The sequence below is a fragment of the Phaenicophaeus curvirostris genome, chromosome 4 (assembly GCF_032191515.1).
Source record: "Phaenicophaeus curvirostris isolate KB17595 chromosome 4, BPBGC_Pcur_1.0, whole genome shotgun sequence".
Classification (NCBI taxonomy): domain Eukaryota; kingdom Metazoa; phylum Chordata; class Aves; order Cuculiformes; family Cuculidae; genus Phaenicophaeus; species Phaenicophaeus curvirostris.
Window position 1 is genome coordinate 62,029,793 of NC_091395.1, and position 16,955 is coordinate 62,046,747.

The 16,955-nt window shown below is 39.0% G+C and overlaps 1 protein-coding gene across 9 annotated transcripts in view; it reads left to right on the plus strand.

The window, feature by feature from the left end:
* PROM1 (prominin 1) overlaps nucleotides 1–16,955 on the plus strand; it is a 57,296-nt gene that overhangs the window by 20,608 nt on the left and 19,733 nt on the right. For 5 of the 9 annotated variants that reach the window (XM_069856281.1, XM_069856283.1, XM_069856284.1 and 2 more), the window contains 6 exons: nucleotides 5,605–5,725; nucleotides 8,434–8,497; nucleotides 10,765–10,854; nucleotides 13,123–13,340; nucleotides 13,754–13,828; nucleotides 16,171–16,234. In XM_069856281.1, coding sequence (XP_069712382.1) covers nucleotides 5,605–5,725; nucleotides 8,434–8,497; nucleotides 10,765–10,854; nucleotides 13,123–13,340; nucleotides 13,754–13,828; nucleotides 16,171–16,234 — 632 coding nt within the window. Of the gene's footprint in view, nucleotides 1–5,604; nucleotides 5,726–8,433; nucleotides 8,498–10,764; nucleotides 10,855–11,527; nucleotides 11,552–13,122; nucleotides 13,341–13,753; nucleotides 13,829–16,170; nucleotides 16,235–16,955 lie in introns of all 9 variants that reach the window. The other 4 variants (XM_069856278.1, XM_069856279.1, XM_069856280.1 and 1 more) reach the window with 1 other exon arrangement.

The window sequence follows — 16,955 nt, forward strand, 5'->3', positions numbered from 1 at the left end:
AACATGACATGTATTCTGAAGACCAGAAAGGCAAATGGTATTGTAGGTGATAGGTGCATCCCTGCCATGATGACAGGAAAAAAATTCTTCATAGTACAATGGTGCCTCAAAGAAAGGAAGTTATTAAGTTACCTCTCAGCATGATGATACTGAAGGTAGCTCACAGAGCTTGCCAGCTGTCTTTACCCCACGTTACACAACGCTGTGTTGCAGGACACTGCATTCAGGTTATAATGGCTGAGGAATATTGTCTGTCAGCATAGAAATTAAGAGATCGTCCCCTTTGTTGGGCTCTTTTAGCCTGTGCATTTGGTGCCAGCTATTCTTGTAGTATTAAGTGTACCCAGCATTGGCAAATGCTTGTCAGGTCATGACTGGGAAATTGGTGATCCCTAGTAACATGCTTTCCAGGACTAGAGAAACTGCCTCTGTAACTCATCCTTTTTTTTTCCCTTTTGTATAAGACATCAGGAGTATCGGATGCCTACCCTAAGGGAGGGGTTGGCCAGACTGCATCCAGTTGTCTGCAGCTTTCCACAGGTGGAGATAATCTCCTATGACTCCTCGTCTAAGTCTCTAATGCTGCGAGTGCTGCACAAGGCAAGATAGGACTTTACAGGGCTAATATGAGTGACCTCAGCCTGACTGAGTGCTCAGGGCTCCAGTACGCCTCTGCACAAAGCAGGATTTTGCTGCCCTTTCTGGATTGCCTTTCTCAAGGGAAGAGAAGGTGCTGTGTCCGGATCTGTTTGAGCCCGCGTCAGCTTGCTTACTGCTATGCTGAAACAGAAAAGGATAGTCTTGTTAGCCAATGCCCCAGAAGAAAAAACTGGAGAAAGCCTGAGATTTGCTTATAACTGTTTCTCTGGTTCTTATACTGTACTCAGACTAAGTTGTCTTGTGGGTTTATTCTCTACTTTTCTCCCAAGTTACTATGCAATTTCAGCGTAGGTGGAAGACTGACCTGTAGTAGTTGTTCTCAAGACCACACATCTCAAGCACTGTGCCACAGCTGCATATGCAAGTTTGTGGCTACAATCATAAGAGTTTAGTCCTGTGCAAGTAAAATGCTTATGGCTACTTACAGGCAGAGCCATAAGAACCAAAAGCTCGAATGATCTCCACTAATACAGAGTTACAAGATGTTCCATGAAATCATCAAGGTGAGTCCTCTTATTGTCAAACAAACTTGTTTAAAATTCATGCAGCACTGAGCGCTCTTGGGAATGTCTCACAAACCACTGCCAAATTAAGGAGTCTCCGGCATTTCAGTCACGAGGTGCTGTGCTGTTTTAGAAGATGCATTTAGCAAGGCACATCCATCAGAGTACCCTGGACCCAGATCTCTGCCAGTGGAGCTTTGGAGGGTCTTTAAAGCAGTGGAATGTACATGTGGACAGTTGCTGGAGGGAGTGGAAAGGATTTCTAGGTGATGGACTTCTTCAGGACATGCTATCTAAGCGCATTTTGCGTTCTTTCCATCTCTCTTGTAGTGCTAGCTGTTCTGGGATTCTCTCTGTCATCAGATCAGAACTTTGAAGAGCAGGAAACATGGACAGTTTGTTTTTCTTTTCAGTCCTTGGTATAGAAAGAGGGGTCCAAATTATCTTTCTTTGGCTGGGACCGATGTGTCAAATGCATAATAGAAAGTATTAGTAGGGGAAAGGTGGTCAACAAGGATATTACAGTAGATTGTGTGCACATAGGCAACAATTCTTGAACTCTCTTACGGGGATGGCTTTTCTATGTGTCAGCACGCAAGTTCACGCTGACATATATGCTGTTATTGCAGATTTTACAAGATTTCAGCTAGTAGATTTTACTTATGAGGAATGTTATTTCTTCTCACTTTTCCACTGATACGGTGTTCTGATAATTCGGATGAGGTTTTAATACTGAGCTTACTGGAATAATATCTAAAGGAAACACAAAGATGACAGATGATCTTTTAAGATTTTTTTTTTAAAAGAAGTTCTGCCTAGATGTGCTCTTGGAATGTGAGACGTATGTGAGAGGTATGTTCTCCTCCAGGACAGATATAAGAAGCAAGTTAGAAGTCTTGTGATTGTTGTGTGCACAATTGTTTATCTTAAAAATGAATAGGCCTTAAATGTGTCTTTTCCAAGAGGTGCATTTTGTGTTTGATATATTTCTTTTGGTAGATGAGTCAGAAATACGTATATTTATGGTGGGTTTGGTAATTCACAGGTTTTATACAAGAATGCTGTTTTACAAAGAAGGATTCTATTGCCAAAGATCATGGGATGTAGAAATACTATGTCAGATAAGTAGCTGAGTAGGTCTGATATTCCAAATTTATCATTAAAACAATTATGTATTTTTCTTCAAAGATTAACTGAGAGTATAGGGACAGAGCACTGCTCTTTCATCTTATTTCCTAGTCATATACAAGCTTAGACAAACACGTATTTTCTCTGGGAAAGAAATATAATTTCACTAATTCTACGTTGTAAAGACAAGGAAGGGACATTTGATTTTTAAGAAAGCATTCATTGCAGTACCAAGTGTAATAGATAGAAAGTGTCCTGCTATTCAACAGAAAAATACGTTGTTTTCCGTCCTTCCAAGTTAACTTGTGTTATCCACAACTTCAAGAAAGAACTTGAGTTATTGTGTATGAAGCAAGAGAAAGCCAAGTCTGAAGGATGGGATCGATGCTTGGTACCTTGGCAAGTACCTAATGCAGGCATCTTAGAAAGCCCCTTGGCTTTATGAGATTGGTAATATGTGTTGAGAACCTGGAAATCAACATCATCTGAGAGCACTGGTGAAAAAGTGGGTACAGAATTCTTTAGCCTATTATATTCTTAAATTCATTAGGTAGTAGTGAGGAAGATGGCATTTCCCCAGCATGTAAATCTGTTCAGGGTTTCTGTTCTGAGTTGAATTTTTTTTTTTGCAAGCACAGCTAAAGGAAAAGCTTGGGTCCCCTCTTGCAGCTGCATTAGTGACATTTATATCAGTCTGTGAAACCTGACAAGAAATTGAATATGGAATATCTGACTCCCAGAAAGACTGTTTAAACATTTCTTTAATGTGTTACAGAAAAGGCTTGTCCTTTTTATTCCTGCATTATGTCTCTGTCCTTGTAGCTTCTTATTGAATGTTGACTCAAGGCTCAGTTATATAATAGATTTTTTTTTTTCCATTCTAATGTTAGGTATTTGTTTAGTTACATTTAGAGTGCAGTTGCAATTGTTTTAAGTACCTTGTCTGCTTAAAGCATCTCCACTATCTTGTTTCCTCCCACTCCTTCCATTTAGGAGACTGACGAGAAAAATGATCATGCTCGAGTCTTACAAAGTACTGTTTTGTTAGCTTCCAATTGACCTTTCTGCTCTGTGAGTGTAACCTTGAAAGGACGTAAAAATACTGGCTGTCCAAAGAACAAGGATGTTATTACAAACTCCAAACCTCAGTGATAATAAAAATGTTTACTTTTCCTGACAGCTTGAGGTGGTTTGCCTTCTGATTTAAAAAAAAAAAAAAGTTTTAAAGACAATTGCCATCACTGTAAAGTGATAAGAAGTAACATATTGCCAGTGTCCAAAATGAAACTGCTTACTTCTGCTTATGTTGAAAGTTGCTTAGTTTCTTGGTATTTAGTGTATTCTGAGTTCTCATTCCATGGGTGGCAGCTTGTGATAAAAGGCTGCTTGAGTGCTGGTCATGGTGAAATAAGTGTGCCAGTCGCTGTTAGTTAAGTATGAAGATAAATGTTAGTGTCCCTTCATTCATTGGTGACTTCTGGGAAGGTTATTAATAGTTTTGATGACATTGCTGTGAAATTTTGGGTAGAGAGGCAACATCTTTATGTCAAACTGTCATCTTGTTCTGAATTTTTTTGGATATTGACAAAAATGTTAGTGAGGCAATCCTGATAGACCAGGACCCATAGTGTATAGTCTTGCCATTTGTCTCTGTATCGTGCTCTGAAAACAGAATTTTCTGATGGAGGACTTGTCAGAGTAGCAAAAATTCTTGTTCTGGAGACAAGTTTTACTGGGAGAATGTGCCTTTACCTTGTTTGGGAAAGCTAAAATAAGAAAGTCAAAGTAAAGATGATTATTTGGTTTTGGATCACTGCTTAGAGGAAATGAGCATCATCAGGGTGCTTGCTCCCATCTTGCTGGGATCACCTTGGCCACGATCTGCAAATCATGTTATTCAAGTTACCCATTTGCTCTCTGCTATCTCATTTCTCACTTTTGTTGCTGTATTATGGCTTCCTTTGAACATACATTGTTTGGAACAAGAATTAGACCTGCCGTATGTATTTTGCCCAGCAGGGAGACTGGTAAGGGTTTTCTCTTAAGGCTTCTTTGAAAATATTATTTAGGTCACCTTGACATCCCAACTCAGGACGTTTGACAGTCTGGGAGGAGTACAGTACAGTTTGTATTAGTGACTCCCTTCTCCAGTCATTTGGACATTGTAAAGGCCTTTCAGGTTACTGTCTCTCCAGTATTGAACTGTTAAGAGACTGAATGAATATTGATGGGAATGGTTGGACTCAATGATCATCCAGTGGGTCTTTTCCAACCTAGTGATTCTGTGAATGTGCCGTCCATGGATTGCCTGTAATGCACCTGGCAGCCTCTACACAGCTTTTGCCCTTTGAGGATGTATCACGCCTGTGTTCAGTGGATCTGTTGCTGTGTGTTGGCTAAATCTGCAGATAGTTAGTACTTAATCCATAAAGTGGATTTGTAGGCAGCCTACTTTTGAGGCTATTACTTGATTTTTCTGGTGCTTGTTTGAGAGATTAGCTGTTGTGAATATGAGATGTCTGAAAACAAAAATAATCCTTCTTTTTTAAGTCTATTTTACACCTAAAGTAAACAGAAGACTAAGGATCATGCATGCTAAGAGAGCTTTCGAAGCCTCTAATGGGACTTTTAATAGCCTTTTCACTTACTGTTTGTTCAGATCTGCTGTGCTGTAATTAGAATTTTACAGTGGGGAATGATCAAATAGGAAATAATCAGCAGCAGTGCTGACTGTAGTCTAGCTCACTTTCCACCTTTTATTTTTCTGTCAGGAAATGCTTTTATATTATTTTAGCATTAATAGGGACCATTCTTCTGCTTTTAAAAATTCCATACAATTATGTAAATTGGGCCATTCTGAGTAAGTGTTGCTGAAGTTTGCAAATGCAAAATATTCCTTTTTACAGTTATTTTATGAGCACTTCCTTGTAGCTGTGTCAAGGTTAATGATACTTGTAAAAGCCTAACATTTCTAAGTTTCATACCATTTACCTAGGCTATACACATTTTCTGACAGTTTCTGTTCAAATGGATAAGTAGCTGTATGTTAATAACTTCTGAAGACTTCAGGTTAACATCACTTTTCCCCTTCTCTTTTTGAATTAGTAGTACAGTATTTGCCCTCATGGCTAGTTCCTCTACTCCGCCTTGTGGTATGTGTTAGAACTGGTAGTAAGAAGATGTGTGTAAATTTATGGAGACCTTTATTTTGATAATATTGACTTTTGTTTCCTGTAATTTTTTTGTTCCATTTTACGACAGAATGTGAATTTATGGTAATAAAGAAATTTCTATCATCTGTATTTTTTTGTAGTGTTGGAGTGCTCTGCGCGTATGCTGCCAACCAGCATTTAACTAACCAAGTCAGAGGAGCAAAGAAACTGGTTAACAGTAACTTTAAAGATCTGAAAACTTTCCTTAATGACACTCCAGCGGTAAAGAATTTTTTTCTTTATGGGAGGTGGGGGTGGGAGGAAAGAGGTGTAAAGAAGTACTGCAGAAAGCAATTGTTTCTTTCCATTTGATGTAAAACACACAGTATTTTGTTTATTCTTTGTGTGTCAGTCTCACAAAGTCGAATAAAGGATGCAAGGTAAGATGTTTTCACGTAGCAGTAAATATTTGGGAGTTATCCTGATGGGTCAGCATTCTTTGAGCAACTTTGGAGCTGTACTCAAGGAGTATGCTGTGCTGATGCTTGTAGGCTCTTTTCCTCCTTCTGGACTAGCATAGATTGCTAGCAGAAGGTGAATTATTTGGGGAAACATTGTTTTAGAAGGAATATTGTTAAAAAGAGCTATTCCATGAAAACTTGGATTCTTTGTTGCTTTTTCCTGTTTCCTTGTATTTGGACTTACTTTTGTGTGCTCTGGGACTGAGCTACAATGAAGTCTTTTCCAGAAGTATTTTTAACTGTTTTTTTCCTTTAAATCAGTGTTATACTGTGCCATACTGAACAGGATTATACTTTCAAACTTTCCTTTACATCTGCAAGCAGTCCTTTGGCTGTCTGTCTTTGCACTGAAAAAAGAAAAGAAGTGCTAATAAGGAAGCCTTGTAAACCTTTGTATGTACAAATTTCCGTACTTTATGGATTGGAAGGGAAAGAAGTGTGACAGTCCTATTGGCTTTCATTAATTTTAATTAAGTTTAATGTAATTAATCTGTTTTATTTCTGCGTGACTGATAAATTATAAATAGGTGGAAATCACACAGTTATGTGGGATTCAAAAATTCAGTGTCAGTGTGGTAGCATCCCAGTTCCAGTAACCCTGGGCTTCCATTACCTATGAGCTGTTTTTCTGCTGACAGGACTGTATGGGAACAGGAGAAGTGAGGAATGCCAGTAAATGTTTCCATAGCTGGAGTTGTTCACCATACCATTATTCATTTGTGCACGGCGGTGTGACAATCCACTGGAGGAGTTATATGGCAGGAAGGGGAGGTCACGCCAACAATCTGTCATGAAAACCGTGTGCTTTTGTCAGTCTGGAGCTGACTCGCAGCACAGAAAGATGTAATCCCACTGCAATAGAAAGCACTAGATTCCCCTTCACAGTGCACTGGGTGCTGACAACTGAAAACATCAGAGTAGAAAATCTGTTACATATAAATAGCTATCTTAAAAGAGAAAAAAATAGACACTAGCTAAAAAGTTAATAAAAATACCTACATGTTTTGAATTTACAAGTGTCAAGACTTGAACATTTGTGCCAGCAGTTCTTCAAACTCTGGCTTAGGTAGCAGGTTTTAGTTTCTGTGCAGGACTATTTATTTTTGCTTTTTTAGACTTGATGGCACTTAATGATCAGATATATCTTCTAGGTCCTTTTGACAGACAAAGAACCTGAGTATCAAGTTTACTTGCACATTTGTAAGAATTTCTTGAGGACAGGAGGACTTCAGCTTCTTGAAAAAATTGTAGAATCCAACTAATTGGCTATAAAGCTCTGAAATCCTAACTAATGTCCTTGACTCATCAGTATGAGGTGTACAACATATAAGAGGATTTGCAAAAAGAAGTCGCATGTTAAGAGTTTATGTCACAGAAGATTTGCAAATGATGTGTACTGAGCAATAACGCTATTACTTATACAGAATCACCTTTTGTCTGTGAATTGTAGCCCTTCAAGATTTTAGTTCTCAGATTAGCCTAGGAAGACAAAACAAACAAAAATATGCCTACAGCCTCCTAAGTAAGAAACTCTGAATTTTTTTTCTCCTTCTTTGGAAAAAGCAGGGCTGCCTCATACTTCATCATTTAAATGCATCCACTGCTGTGTGGTGGATAGGTTAGTTTGAGGGTGGGTTTTGGTCTGTTATTTTTTTCTTTACTTCACAGAAAGTTTGAGACTACAAGCCAGATGCACTTTGGTACATGTTTGAGTCATGTTAAAAATTGGAACTCCATTTGTCAAGTGCATTAACCCTTGCATTACTTCAGCTCAATTAGAGTAGGATTTTAAACATGCAGAAATCAATGAAGGATATTTAATGTCTTTTCAAAATTAGCGTGGTAAGATTTCAGCTTGGGATGTTTCTTTGACAGCTTTTTTTTCCAAACCCAAGGTCTGGTGATAACAAAGGTGCTGGTTTATATTGTTAGGGTGTCTTGACAGAGCCCAAGATGTGATGGGGCTGAATCCGCCTAGGGGTAAGGAAAACCGTTTGCATTAAGAGCTCTTGAGAGGCTGCCCAGATACAAGCCAGTCTGGTTGGTGAATTGCTTCAAAATTACCACCCCATTGACTTGTCGCATATGTCTCCCTGAAGGAGGAACTAGAACAGTGAATGTCACTATAACAGTGAAATAATAGAGATGAAAAACATGAGAGTCTTATGGGCCTGCCTGACTTGAAGCTTTCATAAGGCCACAGTTCCTGCTACTTAATACTTTTAAGCTGAATTATTTACCCCATAGGTGTTCCAATTAAATAGATTTCCCAATTAAATACATCTTTTATTACATGCACTTCTTCCAGGCAACGTTTTAAAATACTTTATTAACTGAAAATATTAGTAAGCCAGGATTTGGGGGACTGTACAAATATTTTGTTTGTTCCAAAGTGGCAGTTTGACTCATCATTTAAAAGCATTACTTTTTTTCCAGTTATTTTAATAGATTTTTTTATCATCTTCTCAGCAAATTGACTACTTGGTGAGCCAGTACAACACAACTAAGGATAAAGCACTCTCTGACCTAAATAGTAAGTACTTTGGTTTAGGGGGGTTAGCAATATGTATTTAAAGACTTCAATCAGATAGCGTAAATAGCTCATAGTGCAAAGTGAAATTTCATTTATGTGAATATTGTTTTCACACGGAAGTGCTGTTCTGAGTGCTAATTGAGACCAAAATCCAAAATGATTTTCACATAAAATAGAACTTGTGTAATACATAATATTTCCTGAAGTAAAAGTCATTTATTAAATTGCTCGTACAATAAGTTAGGCTAATATCTTATTTTCAGTAACCAGTAATACCTAATGCTTTTTAAGGATATTACTCATTTTTTAACTGTGGAGCCAAATATTAAGGAAAGAATTCCTAGCTGTTTTGATGGTTCCAATGAATGAGTGATCTCTGTATTTATTTATTGCTGTTGTTATAGCTTTGTCCTCTACTCAGATAGAATTTGAGGCATAAGCTTATCTTCTTTCTAAAGCTGCTTAATGTATTTGCCATTTCAAAATGAGCAGTTGAAAAGCAAGAGATAAAACTTGAAATACAACTGCTGCACTTTCCCCTTCAGCACAGTTACAATACAAGGCATCACCTTTTAAAGCTTTCAGTAAACAGGAACAACCAAACCACTCTCTCTTTTTTTTTTTTTTTTTTTTTTTAAATTTAAGCATCACTTTCCAAAGCCACTAATAGCAAGGGCTGACCATATTCAGTGCCAATTAGTGTGCATAGTTAGTAAATAATAATAAATGTGTACTGGTCTGCATTTCAAACTGAAGTGAAATACAGAAATACCAAAACTGATTTTAAACAGGATCATTGGTAGGATCAAATTGTGCAACTGTGGCAGCCACTTATAATTAAGCAACTTATCATGCCCAGAATCTATTGTTCTGCCTAGGTTAAAAAAGTATTTCAAAGGTGGTTTTCAATGCAACTAACTTGGTATACTCTGAGGTCAATGTGTCTTGTCTGTATGAGGCTACTATAGCACACTGGTTGCAAAAGTAGTAGTAATCTCCTGACTTAATTCTAGTCGGGAACGCTGTTGTCTAAAAAAAGTGTGTCATCTTTAATTTAATAAAAATAATAATAATAAATTGACATCTGCATTTCAAGTACTAGCTTGTAGCTTCCCAAGCACTCCTAACTGAAATTTCAAATTAAATATTTATTTGTGCTCAATGCCAATTTAATATGTTAACAGGACCCTGACTGGATCTGTGATAAGAGCGCTCATCAATAAATAAAGATAGCTTCTATTTTCTTGAAATACGAGCATTAAGTGTGTGACACCTGGGGACAAAAGGATTTCATTCTAAGGGAATCAACAGTAGCACAAACCTCAAGAGAAATGTAAATGAGTTCAGTTTACCCACCCTAAGGAAATGCTCAGAACTGTTTTCTGCTTGATAAAAATTCTCATCCCAAGTCAGATGTGACAGTGCTGATGGTAACGGGTGCTTCTGTACCATACAGTATTCCCATCTTATCAACAGCAAAAATCTCAAAAAGCTGTTTACTGTGACCTGAAAAATGCAGGGAACCCAGAGACTAACTAAAGGATGTATTACATTGAGATGCTGCAGCAAAATCTGCTTGGCATTTGTCTGTCTGCTTGCTGAACTGAGCTTTACTTCTGTTTATGTACAGTGAGACAGGAGGGTTTGGATGTGGGGATAGCAGTGTGTAAGCATAAAGCCAACGCTGTGAGCATCAGTGCTGAATGCACTGCGTGAGGGGAAGGGACTGGAGACACACGCTTAACACGCTTAAGGGATTTCAGCAGAGGTGGCTGGCAGGTCTGGGTTGTGGGTGACCTTGATGTTGCTGGTTACACGAGGAACAGGAAAAAGGAAAAGAATCCGGTTTCCAGTTTCTCTTGCACAACCAAACCGTGAGATACTGAAAGAATGTGCCACAAAATTCCTGTCTAGATGTTGGACCCCTTTGAGATAGATTGTGGAAAAGAAATTTGTTTCCAAAAAAGTAGTAAATGGAAGTAAATAAATATTTTGGATTTTGTTGAAATGTTACGTGTTTGATCAAGTGCTAGTGAATATTCTTCACCATATTTTGGTTTACTGCTTTCATTTATAGGCTTATAGATAGCTAAAGAAGAACTGTGTTCTTGTGTTGTCTTCTGTCACTAAGTTCTGACTGTCAGACCTTAGAGGAATTTTAATTATATATGTATATATTGCTAAGTAAGAGTCTGACAGCACCTATTCTAAAAGATAGTTTAAACTGAACTAGTGTGTAATGTTTTTTTTACCTCTCCATGCTACAGATGTTGGACCTTTGCTTGGAAGTAGGGTTCAAGAACAGCTGGGAAAAGAAGTACGTCCCGCGCTTGATGCAGCTCTGACGATGGCAGGAGGTAAAGATGTACATAGTGTTGTATTAATGTTTTGTTGCCATGGTAAGATAGGTATCATCTTTCTAGTGTGCAGCATGGGATGGCTTTAAGCAGTACCAGGATTCAACTTAACATTTTTCTACATGCCTTCGTATTTCTTTTAAACTGAGGATTTCAGATATTTTAAGGATTATAAATATAGTTAAAAACTAAATCAAGACTTGTATGCCGCTGTTGATACCTAGTTTAATCAGTCATTGAAGAGAGAGAAAGTCTGAATTTCCTGTTCCAGGTAGTTGTCCCTTCCCATTGAATATAAGGGAGATTGGGGAAATGGTGCATTAAGAGCTGTCCATAGGTCTTTACAGGTTCCTCTTCAACAAATCACAGAATGAACATGCAGTGACCCCATCCTGTAAACTGCCAAGCCTATTACAGGGGTGCTAACCATCATGACTTCATCATATCTTTGAGTTTAGCATTGCTCACGCTTAGTTCTGTCTCCCTTTAAAGAAAATGTTCCTTTATTATTTTTTCTACTTAAGGGTTTTTACAGGTGTCAGGTACAGCTTATAGAGTGAAGGGAAAGGTATCCATGTACCTGAGTCACTTTGGTTTTTTTACCCATGAATTCTTTCTCATTCACTCGTCATCACTCTCCCTTTTTGCTTTATTTTGCTTTTTTGTCTTGAAGTCAAAGTGGAAAGGGCTATCAAAGGTAAAAAATCCAATAAAACCTTGTGTTGTGTGAAGTGCAGTTTATTTTTGTAACTTGTGTATTTTTAGTTGTATCTGTGTGGTTTTTGTTTACTAAACACCTGTTCAGTGTTTTTGTTTGTTTGTTTGGTGTGATTGAGAGGAAATTAAAAGCCAGACAGTGTTGAACAGTCATTGAATGCGATACAATCTCTTTCCCTTTCATCTTGCAGCTACATAATTTGTGATTTGGATTATAAACAGAATACTCAAAATACTGTTTTGTGGATATGGACTTTCTTTTAATTTCTAATGACCAAACTTTGAAGTTCTTTACGGAAACTGCTGGATAAGGAAAGAATAGAAAAGAGTAATCTGGAGAGCATTCATAGAATAGAATCATAGAATAACCAGGTTTTAAGAGACCCACCGGATCATCAAGTCCAACCATTCCTATCAAACACTAAACCATGCCCCTTAGCACCTCGTCCACCCGTGCCTTAAACCCCTCCAGGGAAGGTGACTCAACCACCTCCCTGGGCAGCCTGTTCCAGTGCCCAATGACCCTTTCTGTGAAGAATTTTTTGCTCATGTCCAGCCTAAATCTCCCCTGGTGGAGCTTGAGGCCATTCCCTCTTGTCCTGTCCCCTGTCACTTGGGAGAAGAGGCCAGCACCCTCCTCTCTACAACCTCCTTTCAGGTAGTTGTAGAGAGCAATGAGGTCTCCCCTCAGCCTCCTCTTCTCCAGGATAAACAACCCCAGCTCTCTCAGCCGCTCCTCATAAGGCCTGTTCTCCAGCCCCCTCACCAGCTTCATTGCTCTTCTCTGGACTCGCTTCAGAGCCTCAATGTCTTTCTTGTGGTGAGGGGCCCAGAACTGAACACAGGATTCGAGGAGTGGTCTCACCAGTGCTGAGTACAGAGGGAGAATAACCTCCCTGGACCTGCTGGTCACGCCGTTTCTGATACAAGCCAAGATGCCATTGGCCTTCTTGGCCACCTGGGCACACTGCTGGCTCATGTTCAGTCGGCTGTCAACCAACACCCCCAGTTCCCTCTCCTCCAGGCAGCTTTCTAGCCAGACTTCTCCTAGTCTGTAGCACTTCATAGGGTTGTTTTGCCCCAAGTGCAGGACCCGGCATTTGGCCTTGTTGAACCTCATGCCATTGGTCTCAGCCCAGCGGTCCAGCCTGTTCAGATCCCTTTGCAGAGCCTCCCGACCCTCCAGCAGATCAACACTTCCACCCAGCTTAGTGTCGTCTGCAAACTTGCTAAGGGTGCACTCGATGCCTTCATCCAGGTCATTGATAAAGACATTGAACAAAGACATTATCTGTTAAATTGAACAAAGGCATTTATCTGTTTTAGGAAAACATAAGTCACGTGTTCTTATGTGCAATAAATTCTATGCTAGAGGGTTTTTCTAGGAGGGAGACTGGGCTATTTATATCAGTATTGTGAAGAACATCATAGCATTTATGTGTGTGCATAAATGTCTGTATCTGCGTATCTCTATCTACAGACTCTTCATAACTGTATCTACAGACTAGTTTCTAACTAAAATTTTTTTTAAATAACTTCCCATCCTTGCAGCCATTAGAGAGACAAAGGAAGCACTGGAAAACGTGAGCGTCTCTGTAGAGGTTTTACAAGAGGGAACAGAGAGGCTTCATGCAAACTTGACAGAAGTTAAAATGCATCTAAGCAACACCCTCAATGATTCTGCATGCTCTGCAGCTCAGGCTGCTTCAACTTGCAATATCATTAGGAATTCATTACATCAGCTGAACATCAATGCCAATTTTAGTGGGGTAAGAGAATATTTTTCACGCTCTTGTGATGTCATTGCCTTGAATAAGCTCAGTAGTATCTCTGCAACTTAATGGCTCGGTGTATGCTGTCACTTGTGAGAGAAGAGACCTTGCCTTCTTCTGTGTTTCTGGGTAATTCCAGTCACTGTTCTTATCTTTCGTGTAGAAGAGGATAGAATGTGTGTTGAGCAGCTACATTAAAGTGCTGCTCTAGGCAGTGAAATAATCTGCCCTCCTAGAAACGCTGAGGTTAAGCTTTACTTTTGTACAGGAAAAGTTTCAGGAGCGTGCTAGAAAGATTCTCCTACCAATGATCTTTTTAGTTCCTTTACCCTTTCTTCTGTCTTTGAAATACTTAATAAATTAGCAAGATACTACTTTCATGTGACTCAAGAATCTTTTTTGCTTCCTAGTTGCCAGGAGTGAGCTCACAGCTTGCCAAAGTCAATGATGTCCTTAAGATAGACCTTTCTAGTCTGGTTCAAAAGGTATGTTTCTTGACAGGATTGTTAACTATTAATAAACTGGGCTACTTATGTATCATTTGTTTTCCCTTGGCTTTCTCAAACAGAATTCTCTTGTTCCTGCCTCATCCTGACTCATATTGGATATCTCTTCTTATTATTCCAATTTTTTTTGGCCAAGACTTATTATTTAAAACTATGAATGTATTACTTAGTATCCCCAGGTTACTATAGATCAAAAATGCATTGCTAATTGTTTGCTTGCAAGAATAACCCTTAAAAAGCAAAAAGGCAGAAACATGGGTCAACTAACATGTTCTATATTCTTTTGATTCAAACTAAAGAAAAAAAAATCCACTATGCCAGCTATTTTGAAATATGTCTTTCAAATTATTTAAACATTTGATTTAAATATGATGTGATGGAACTAATGTGATTATTATTATTATTTTTCTAAGTCTATCTGCAAAACACAATTATTTTCACCTAGAAAAACTGACCTAGTATGTGCAGGTTAAAAATCTAGCAATCTGACTGGTTGGACTCGATGATCCTATGGATCTCTTCCAACCTAGTGATTCTGTGTGAAAAGATTTGTTAGGAATAAAAGACACTTTCTGAAGCCAAAGGCTGCGAGCAGGGGGCTCAGACCCCTTCCTGCTTCTGCCACTGACCTCTTCTTTCTGTCCAGATGAGCTACTGAGCTTGGTCCTCACAGTTTAGACCCTTTCTTTCCCTGTCTCACTGAAGACCACATTGTAGTGTCTTTAGAACCAGTTGGATCTCATTATTTGTAACATGCATTTCTCATTAAGAAGGTATAGAGTTGCAAAGAGGGGTGTTCAGCTGCTATGCAGTAACTTGTAGAATTATAGAATTACCTGAGTTAGAAGGGACCCACAAGGATCTTGGAGTCCAACTCCTATCTCTGAATAGGACAACCCCCAAATTCATACCATGTGTCTGAGTGCATTGTCTAAATGCTTCTCTAATAGTGTCAGGCTTGGTGCGGTGACTACTACCCTGGGGAGCCTGTTCCAGCAGTACACCCCTCTCTGAGTGAAGAACATTTTCCTAACATTCAGCCTAAACCTCCCCTGGCACATCTTCCTGCCATTCCCTCAAGTCCTATCATGGGCCACCAGAGAGAAGAGATCAGCATCTGCTCCTCCACCTTCCCTTGTGAGGAAGCAGTAAACTGACAGGGTGTCCCATCAGTCTTCTCAAGGCTGAACTGACCAACTGACTTAAGCTGCTCCTTATACAACTTCCCCTCTAGACCCTTCACCAACTTTATGGCCTCCTTTGGACACTCTCTAGTAGCTTGTTATCTTTTGTATGGTGCGATACCCAAAACTGCACACAGTACTTGAAGTGGGGCCGCACCAGTACAGAGCAGAGTGGAAGAATCACCTCCCTTGACTGTCTAGCAGTGCCATGCTTGATGCACCCCAGGACATGGTTGGCCCTATTGGCTGCCAAGGAGCACTGTTGGCTCACGTTTAACTTGGTGTCGACCAGAACCCCCAGATCGCTTTCCACAGGGCTGCTCTACAGCCTCTCGCCCCCAAGTCTGTATGTACATCCAAGGTTGCTGTGTCCCAGGTGCAAAATTCAGCACTTGTCCTTGTTAAACTTCACGTGGTGGGCAATTGCCCAGCTCTCCAATTTGTCCAGATCTCTCTGCAGGGCCTCTTTGCCCTCAAGAGTGTCAACTGCTCTCCCGAGTTTGATGTCATCAGCAAACTTGGTTAGTAAACCATTGAGTCCTGCATCCAAGTCATTTATGAAGGTGTTAATGACTACTGGCCCCAAGATGGACCCCTGTGGAGCCCCATTAGTGACCCGTTGCCAACCTGATATAATCCCATTCACTATGACCTTTTGAGCACAAATCATCAGCCAGTTGTTCACCTGCTGCATTATGTGTTTATCCAGCTGGATGCCGGACATTTTGTTTAGGAGGATGCTGTGAAAGTGAGTATTAAAGGCCTTACTGAAATTCAGAAGGATTACGTCAACTGGTTTTCCTTGGTCAGCTGAGTGGGTAACCTTGTCATAACAAGAGATCTGACAGGCAACACCACTGTAAAGTTTGAGATGAATGTGACTGATACATGTGTATTTAAATTTAGATTTTTTTTTTCCCCAGGAATATCCTGGAGAGCAAACTGAATCTGAAATATAGTTGAGTTCTTATTTTGCTTTGACCTTTTCTAAACTGCAGTGATCAAAATGTATTTGTCATAGTATTACCACAAACGTTTTAGCATGTGTATACTTTTACTGCTTGTATAAAAGGAAAAAAAATGCAAATAATTCGATAATGGGAAACTTACTGTAATTTTTCCAACTCTTATTCTTAGGGCTATGCAGCATTTAATGATACTCCAGACTTAGTGGTGAATCAAACCAGAAACATTTTATCAGGTGAAGACCAACTATCTTTTCACTTTGAGTGTTTAATGTTGGTGTTTTTATATCACTTACTGATGTTTTTGTTTTCTTCTATTAAAATATATTCTCTGGGTCAAATATTATTTGAAAATGGAAATTTAAAAATTATGGTGTTTTTTTTTTTTAAAAAAAGCAGCATATAAAGCAACTGTGTCTTAATGAGGTCCTGAAATTACATCTAAAAATAGACCATATGGTATTTTATAGAGAAGCTTTATTTGTTAGGCTTTTTAGTGCTCAGGTGATGAGAAACCTTGGGAACCCAACTGCATGCTGATGCATTATCTTTATGTGGTTGAGAAGCTAATTTTCCTTGACCAAGGTGTCTAGGGCATATTTACCAATGTGATGGTAAAAAACCTGAACCTGCTGCTGTGTTAAAATGTAGTGGATGGTGAAGGAAAGGTAAAAACACACCTTAAGGGTAATTTTAAATGTCTGTCTTAATTGTTTTGTTACTTTGGCTTTAAACTGTTACCCTTTAACAGTACCCAGACACCTGACATTAAATAAAATGTAGTATAGTGTTTGTATACTAATCTGTTTTAATTTTTGTTCTTGCATTGTGGACCTGTTCTGCCTATATAAACAGCTGTTCCTTGTAAGTTTTTCTTTTTTTTTCCCTCCCCCTGGACAAAATTAAACACAGTATGTGTACAAGCATAGAATACTGTGTGAACTTGCCTAAAATGAG